This window comes from Pseudoliparis swirei, chromosome 24 (genome assembly GCF_029220125.1).
Source record: "Pseudoliparis swirei isolate HS2019 ecotype Mariana Trench chromosome 24, NWPU_hadal_v1, whole genome shotgun sequence".
Classification (NCBI taxonomy): domain Eukaryota; kingdom Metazoa; phylum Chordata; class Actinopteri; order Perciformes; family Liparidae; genus Pseudoliparis; species Pseudoliparis swirei.
Genome location: NC_079411.1, coordinates 3,818,232 through 3,827,474, shown reverse-complemented (window position 1 = coordinate 3,827,474; position 9,243 = coordinate 3,818,232). Strand labels below are relative to the sequence as shown.

Below are 9,243 nucleotides of genomic sequence, written 5' to 3'. Positions count from 1 at the left end.
TAGCAGAGGCAACATTATATTTCTTGAGGCAGTGTTGCCCTTTGCCCTCGTGTGTTCCCGACGCTGGGCGGGGGGGGGGGGGGGGGGGTATGTGTCAGACTATATATCTCAGCATTGACCCCCCCGCTGTGTCCCGGCCAACAAATCATCCACTACTTAACTTATTGGGAGGCGCCAATCGTCCTTTTCTTTTACAAGCTAATGTTGTATTAACAAATTGGACAATGGAGATGTGGCGTGTGAAGCAATTTAGGGTTCAGAGGTCGGCGTCGGCGTTTCTCGTCACCCCTGGACAGGGGGCGCTGCTCATGTGTGAGTGCTCAGCTAAAAGCTGAGACGCATGAGCTGGTCTTTGTCTCCATCTCCATAAATGTCCCCAAAATATTGAAGTATTCTTTCATTCTAGCACGTTCATGTGCAGTACGTATGTGTGTGTGTGCGTGCGTGTGTATGTGTGTGTACATGTGTGTGTCTGTGTATGTGTGTGTGAGTGTGTGTATGTGTGTGTGCGTGTGTGTGTATATGTGTGTGTGTGTGTCTCTGTGTGTCTCGGTTTGTTAGTTGTGTGTGTGTGTGTATATGTGTGTGTATATGTGTGTGTGTCTCTGTGTGTATGTGTGTGTCTGTATGTCTGTGTGTGTATCTCGGTTTGTTAGTTGTGTGTGTGTGTGTGTGTGTATATGTGTGTGTCTCTGTGTGTATGTGTGTGTCTCTGTGTGTCTGTATGTCTGTGTGTGTGTCTCGGTTTGTTAGTTGTGTGTGTGTGTGTATATGTGTGTGTATATGTGTGTGTGTGTGTGTCTCTGTGTGTATGTGTGTGTCTCTGTGTGTCTGTATGTCTGTGTGTGTGTCTCGGTTTGTTAGTTGTGTGTGTGTGTGTATATGTGTGTGTATATGTGTGTGTGTGTCTCTGTGTGTGTGTGTCTCTGTGTGTCTGTATGTCTGTGTGTGTGTCTCGGTTTGTTAGTTGTGTGTGTGTGTGTGTATATGTGTGTGTATATGTGTGTGTGTGTGTCTCTGTGTGTCTGTATGTCTGTGTCTCGGTTTGTTAGTTGTGTGTGTATATGTGTGTGTGTGTGTGTCTGTGTATGTGTGTGTCTCTGTGTGTCTGTACGTCTGTGTGTGTGTCTCGGTTTGTTAGTTGTGTGTGTGTGTGTGTGTATATGTGTGTGTGTGTGTGTGTGTGTCTCTGTGTGTCTGTATGTTTGTGTCTCGGTTTGTTAGTTGTGTGTGTATATGTGTGTGTATATGTGTGTGTGTGTGTGTCTGTGTATGTGTGTGTCTCTGTGTGTCTGTACGTCTGTGTGTGTGTCTCGGTTTGTTAGTTGTGTGTGTGTGTGTATATGTGTGTGTATATGTGTGTATGTGTGTGTCTCTGTGTGTCTGTATGTCTGTGTGTGTGTCTCGGTTTGTTAGTTGTGTGTGTGTGTGTGTGTGTGTATGTGTGTGTATATGTGTATGTGTGTGTCTCTGTGTGTCTGTATGTCTGTGTGTGTGTCTCGGTTTGTTAGTTGTGTGTGTGTGTGTGTGTGTGTGTGAGAGAGAGACAAAGAGCGTACATTCTTTTTTACCGTCATGCATGAAGTCATGACTTCAGGGTCACACACACACACACACACACAACTGACACATACTGTATGTTCACACTGAACATGCATGCACCTGGCTGAGCTGGTCACTGGTGCATGTGCACCTCTGACATGATTTACATGCACATCTGTCACAAATGTACATCACACACACACACACACACATCTCCTGTTTCTGCACACACACACACACACGCTGCATTCACTGCAGTTGTCAGAAGTAAATCAGCGGGGAGTTGAGCCCGTCAGAAACCCAACGGGGAACAATATAGATCGACAAGGACAGAAGCTCCTGATACGTGTCACATGGAGGAGGAGGAGGGGGGGGGGGGGGCACGGGAAAGATCCCAAAAAGAGGTGCTTCTGAAGACATATTTCATTATTTGTTTTTTTAACCGTGTACATTTGAGTCAGATTCACTGAACACTCGCTGCATTTCATTCTGTCACCCTTCTTCTTTTTTTTACGACGCTTTCTTCTCAAAAGAAATCCTTGAATAAGTTAAAGTTTATGATCGATCCCTCCCCGCCGTAGACTCCGAGACACGGGAGCCAACGAGACCTTGAAGACGGCGATAAACAAAACGGGAATGAACAGATGAGAAAGTGACACGCGGGTCCCTTTTCTGAAGATGTGCAGAGATGTGAGGCAAAGTTATAAGGATGGGGGGGGGGGGGGACATCTTCATCTCCTATCTCCTCTACCTCGTGGACCACAGAGCCACACTGCCCCCCTCAGGCCAGACAATCCTTCAAAATAAAAGAGGGGCTGGTTTATCTTCTTTAAAGGTTTTACAATTTGAAGTGCAAAGATGTAGAGAAGTCTTGTTTTGCGTGGTGCTGTGTAGGAACCATCAGGCCGCGTGGAAACTCAACGTGTGTGTGTGTGTGTGTGTGTGTGTGTGTGTTGGGTTAGCAGCCAGGTCCCAGGAACCAATCAGAGCCCGCCGTGGTCGACCCTGGAAGATCGGCGTGCGTGGGAAGGGCTGCTTGACAGACAAAGTGGATTTCCCTTCAGCAACCTCACACTTTATTACCCCTCGCACATCTGTGCACACACGGACGCACAAATACACACACATACACACAAATACACACAAATATACACCTGCCCCCTCACCCAGGGGGAGATTTGATTGGCTTTGGTTGTTACAAGCATTTAGGTTTAACGTGCAGCTGGAAAGTGTGTGTGTGTGTGTGTGTGTGTGTGTGTGTGTGTGTGTGTGTGTGTGTGTGTGTGTACATGGGTGTGCGTGAGTGGTCTCAGCTGCACTGGTGGAGAAGTAATTCAATTGGAAGCTCTTTGTCTCGCTATACATCATTCATTCCCCCTGACCCTCCTTGTACCGGCGTTTCTCTTCTCTCACTTTCTCCCCCTAACAAGCCAATCTCCAAACGTCGGGGGCCAAAAGGCCCGACTCGTCTTTATTACAGCCGTCCAATCGGGAGCTGATTTAACGCCGCGGGTGCGGTTTAGTTGTTAGTAGAAGAAGAAACAAAGAGATGTGGAACTGTAGAGGACGAGCAGCGTTGGCGTGTCGAAGTGAGCCTGGAAGCAGCAGAGATAAATGAGCCAATCAGGACGACGCGTTGACTCGTCTGGCGCTCTGAAAGAAGCGAGCAGCTGCGTTGTCGCTAATTGCATCAGGACATCCCAAAATATGCACACGCAAAAAAAAGAAGAAGAGATCCCCGCGTTGAGCTCACGTGACAGATCCACGTTAGATTGAATCGGTTTGTCGATGTCGCGATGAGCTCACGTGACCTCGAAGATCGTAAGACCCCGGATTGGGAGCTTTTCGGTTGCCGCGCAACGGCGAGCGCGCGGATCTCAGCTAACGGTGCCGCCAGAGCTAACCGCGTTTAGCTGACTGATGCTGGGTGCTAACGCTGTTCTCAAAAGCTGTTCCCGGAAAGTTATAGCAACAGCTCCGGCTCAGGTGCATTTAAGGTGGACTGGCCTTTAAAGGTGGACCGGCTAATATCCTTTAAGTGACGAGCCGCTTCGCGTGCTACCCTGACAATCAGTGTCGGGCTGGAAACAAGTTTAAATCGATGCCTCCCTGGAGTGTCACGGAGAGAGGGAGGGAATCAACAGATGGGCGAAGGTTGAAAGGGAAACATTAACAAGCATATTGAGTGTCTCCGCACGACGGAGCCGCAGCGGAGCGAGAAACGGCATTCTCCCGAAAACACAATCGGCATAGGAGAGCACCGTGTAGCGCGTCGCTCCGGCCGCTCCCCGGTTCCTCCGAGAGCCGTAGACGATGGTGATTCACGTGATTTTCATACTCGCCGTTTATTGTCCCCTCGTGTCCTTTAAACGGGTGATTTGTCATCCCGGAGGATGATTGAATTGTTTAATCACGGGATATAAAAAATGATCACCCGTGATAACTTTGTATTGATTTGCAGTGACCTCCCCCCCCCCCCCCCTTTCCACCGGAGACGACAAGTAAAGTCACATCGCGGTCGTATAAGGAAAAAAAAATGGAAGCGCCGCGCCCCATTTGTTCAGACTTCTCTGCTAATTAGCTGCCAGTCCATAGATCACGGTGCATTTAGAAGATTATTGTTTTCTGCGGCGCACCGTGACATAATATATATATATTTTTTTAAAGGAGTAATTTAAGGAACAGTATTTTAAGAATGAAGCCTTTGATTTAGCCGGTTGTACATCATTACATAACTCACCGGCCGCGTCATTTTTAATTCATCACAGTTGATCATCAGGTCGGCCTGAGGGGAGGTCACGGGGTCAAGTTCCAAGCTTTCTCCTCTACCTCTGGACCACACTTCTCTTCCCTGCACGCGAGTGTGATGTACATCCGCCGCCGCCGCATGTTTTTATTAGAAAGTGATGAAGGAGCGTGTTTAGATGATGAATGATAAGGGGGCGCAGGACTAAGAGCCAGTGACACGAGGCAAGCAGAGGACGTGTCAGTTGATGTAACCGTGGGAGGTTGGGGGGGGGGGGGGGGATCATTCATTGATGCTCACATAAAAAGAAGATATTGGATATGGTTTGACATGATAAAGTAAAAATAATGCTCGAGTATGAAGTGATGAATAAGTTGTGTTTCCCCGGAGGAGAGATTGTGTTCCTTGTCACTTCCTTACTTCGCTGGTTCCTTTCCTTGGAACAGGACCACACTGTCGCCTAGCAATAATGTTTATATGTCGAACATTTGTGTGATTTGACCAGAGACAAAAGTCTTTGACCTTTAAGAGCCTAAACATAATCATATATATATATATATATATATATATATATATATATATATATAAAAAATAAAAAAATGTATGTATATATATTATTATTTATTTTGTATTTATTTTATTTATTTGTATTATGTTGTAGTTGCAGATATTATAGGGAATTAAATTAAATGCAATGTCAGTGAGTATTTCTATACATACATATAGATATGATGCAACTGAGTCTTTTAAAGACCTTCCAAATACATATAATCTGACATAAGAATTTATATGTAAAACAGATTTCCTCAGATATCCCCAGATTAGGGAATACTTGTGTAAACAAATGGAATTAACCAAACCTGGTCAATGTGTCCATTGAGGCATGACATTACAGATAACACACAGTCCCGAATATGCACTTGAATACTCATGAGGGTTTATGTCAAACAGAAATATCTGGAATGTGTATATATGGGAATCTACGATGCATATAATGCGTCTTCAAAATGGAAATGTACTCATAGAGGTAATCAGGGACAGGGTGAATGCACGCACATTTTAAAAAACAGCTGACCTTTTTTATATTTTCTTGGCTTGCCTTTAATTTTTTTTTCCATGACTGTGAAAGAAATAATGCAATTCTCTGGGATCCAAGTTGATTGCTCTTGTGTCACATTACACACTCCCAGACCAACTCATGGCTCAGGATAAAAAACGTCTTTTAAAATATTCTTTGGCTGCCACCAAGAAAACCAATATCTCCATCAAAAGAAATGACCGGACTGCAATTGTCAACAAACAATATGATCAAGAATATAAATGCTGGAAACGATTGAGTGAGGATGGAGTGTGTTATAATGACCCCACTCTAGACCTGCTGAGGTCCAATCTGGATCAGTACGTGTGATACGATGATATTCACACACACTTTTTATTACAATAGCATAGAGCAGTTTGTATACATGTAGATGTACCATGATACCTCTTTGTTGGGATCCTCCTGTGTTGGGACAGGTGTGTGTGTGTGTGTGGGGGGGGGGGGGGGTATGTTAGTCTTACATGCATGCCCTTGTTACTTTCTGCCTATTCAATAAAATCAATAGACATGTGATGACAAAAAAAAGGATTATAGTTGCAATCCAAAGAACACGTTTCCACATAATGAAAAAAATAAAGACTTGTGATTCAGACAACCTAACTTTTTCCTCTCAAAAATAGTATTATTATTACTTTTAAAAAGACAAGGTTGTCATAAGATACACGTAAAGGGTCACGAAGAGGAGAAGTGAACTGACATATTCATACCCATCGTCACGCAGCATTGTCTCTCTTTGACTCTTCTTCTTCAAGGGAAATGTACACTTATGTGTGTGATCACACGTACACACACGTATGTGCACACACACACACACACACACACACACACACAGAGTCTATCAGGATTTCTTTTGTTTGAAGCAATGAAAAGCTTTTTGTGTTCGACTCTGAGTGAGTGAGTGAGGTTGTGTGTGTGTGTGTTCTCTTTCAGTAAGTGTGAAATGATCTTGCCTTCAGGGAGAGGTGGCCCTCTATCAGAGATTAGTTTACATCATTACAACACACACACAAGCACACACATACACACACACACACACACACACCCCTCGCAGAAACGCACACTGATAAATGTATAGAAAGAGAAGCGAGACAGAAAGAGTCCGACATCTTTCCATTCCTGTTTTTTTGATCATCCCCCGTTGTTGGTGAAGTGTAAAGTAAACAAGACGACATCGTTCTGCTGAAAGGTGAAAAACAACAACAAATCCAGAGCATCAACATAGCAGCAAACAAAGATGTGAAGATTGAGTGGAGTGATGTCGACCTGAGCAGATAAGGGAGTCGCTGTTGTAGACTGAGTTTCTCCGGGCTTTGTTTACACACCGTGCGCGTGCTTAGAGTGCATGTGAGAGATAAGAGTGCATGTGAGTGCATGTGAGAGATAAGAGTGCATGTGAGTGCATGTGAGAGATAAGAGTGCATGTGAGTGATAAGAGTGCATGTGAGTGCACACTCGTGCTTCGGGAGAATACCCGTTTGTGTGAGTGCATGCTCATGCTTAGAGTGATCAACTAACAAAAACACACTCAATATATATAATATATATATATATATATATATATATATATATGTAATGACCAAATCTGTGATGATGCAGTGAATCCATCGCCTCATGGGACCTGAGAGTCACGTCCACTTCTTCACCTGATGAGCCCCTCATGTATTCCCACCTGACTAATGCACATGATTTGATTTGTAAACAGATTTATGACATTTAGCAATTACAACCTGATTATGTACATGTTGCTTTATATAATGTTGCACGTACACACACACACACACACACACACACACATCCAAAGTCTTTCACAAACACACACACAGAGCTAATAGCTTTCTGCTATTTTCTTGATTTTATGATTTGTAGGTTTTTCTTTTCAATCTCATTACTACTTTAATTGACGCTTCGAGAGAGAGCGAGAGAGACAGAGACAGAGAGCGAGAGAGAGAGAGAGAGGTTGTTAGGGAGACAGAGAGAGAGAGAGAGAGAGAGGTTGTTAGGGAGACAGAGAGATTGCAAATGAGACGACCAGGAGAAAACCTGCTCGCTGTCTTTAATTATACATTTGTGACTGCACAGATAAACAGTTGTGGTAATGCAGATGTTTGTAGGTGCTGTGGTTAATTTCAACACACAATCACTGTGTGTGTGTGTGTGTGTGTGTGTGTGTGTGTGTTTGTGTGTGTTTGTGTGTGCAGGGCGGATCACGACACACCATCCCGCCTTAACCTTCCCGGTCTAATGAGTGTGTGTGTGATCTGTATTTTGATTAATTTACAAAAAAAAAACAATGTCCATCGGCTCAAGGCTCCATCCTGTCCTACCTGGTGCATGTTTCACTTCTGAAGGTGTCACACTCTTCCTCATCGCGGATCCATCACAGCGCTTCACCGCCGCTTCCTCGCGGCTCTCGGCCTCAACATGCAGCCCTGGACGCCCATCCGACTGAACCCCCCCCCCCCCTCCCTCCCGTAGCGTTCCTCCGCATGCCTGGAAAGACAAAAGCAAAGTTAAGACATCTGAGTCTGTCACAGTCGTAATTGTTTCCTGTTTTTCTGTTCTTCTTCATAATCGAGTGTCAGACTGTGGAGTCTCGACCTCCGGCATGCACGGCAATTACACGCAACACTTTGAGACTCTAATGGTGGACAAGAATATCACATTGGAGGGAAGACATGATCAGTTTAACACAAAGGAGGAACGGTACTTCATGCACACAAATTATGAAACGGCTGAGATTCTTGGGCCACGTTAGTGAGGATGTATCCACCCAGTATGAAGACTAAATATCTGATAAATAAACCGCGTGGCACAGGATACCTGTACGAGAAAAATATCGCAAAATATATCCCCATCTATTTTCCAATAATTGTAGACAATACCTCATTTTATTAGCAGTGAAATTTGGATATAAAGCTAGAAAAATGTCTATATCAGTTCATCTTTAACAGAGTGGAAATAGCCTAACAATTAAAATGTCGATATCAGTTCATATCACTACGTGTGTGACCTCATTAACAGTGGAAATCTCTAACAGCCTGAACAATTAATATGAAAACTTCAAGAGTGACAAGTGTTTTAATATATTCACGGAGTTGCTCGCATTGCAGCCACAGCTTTTCTCTCCTTACCTTTCACAATAAAAGCCCGGGGCATACCCGCTGCATCGCCGAGGACTCGCGGTATTGATGAGAGGCCACTCCACATTATTGCTCAGAGTACAGCTCGTACTTATTGGTTTTTTAATCGATGAAAAAAATAGGATTTTATGTCCCATGTTCTATCACTTAGAAGACCCCCCCCACACACACACACACACACACACACACATGATACATCCCAATTTAACCCCATGCCTGTGTCCGCTGCCTGGGAGACAGTCCTGGATGCTCTCTTGAGAGAAAATGGGGGGAGCCATTATTTATCGCCGGATGCAAAATTGCACTTTCCCAATTGACCACTTAGCCCTCATCCAGGAAGTCCGGAAAAAAACGTTTTTTCTTTGTTTTGTCAAAATGACACAATTCCCGATAAATGGTTCAGGAGTGAGGACGGAGCGTATGCTCTGCTCACCTTTATCATCCGCCACGAAGCCCCGAGTCGCCCCTTGTGTTCAGGAGCGGCCCTGGATGAGCGTCCCTCTGCACCAGGTGGAGGGAGCGCGGAGATACGTAACGGAGCACATGGTGGATTTATTCCGTCTCCCACTGCTGATCAAAAGCTCTTTCACGTCTCTTCCCATTGTAAACCCAGCCCGTTGTTATTCTGCCGTTCCCTCACTCCGCCATTCTCTTTCCCCCCCCCGAAGCAGTCGGATGTATATTTACAGACCCACTAAAGAGGCCTGTGTCTCCGT

At 44.7% G+C, this 9,243-nt stretch overlaps 1 protein-coding gene across 1 annotated transcript in view; it reads right to left on the bottom strand.

Moving 5' to 3' along the window:
* The window catches only part of LOC130189744 (protein sidekick-1-like), a 242,497-nt gene extending 234,660 nt beyond the window's left edge, over positions 1 to 7,837 (bottom strand). The window contains exon 1 of the mRNA XM_056408677.1: positions 7,712 to 7,837. Within this exon, the coding sequence (XP_056264652.1) occupies positions 7,712 to 7,754 (43 nt within the window). The 5' untranslated portion in view covers positions 7,755 to 7,837. The remainder of the gene's footprint in view (positions 1 to 7,711) is intronic.
* Between the last annotated feature and the right edge of the window lie 1,406 nt (positions 7,838 to 9,243).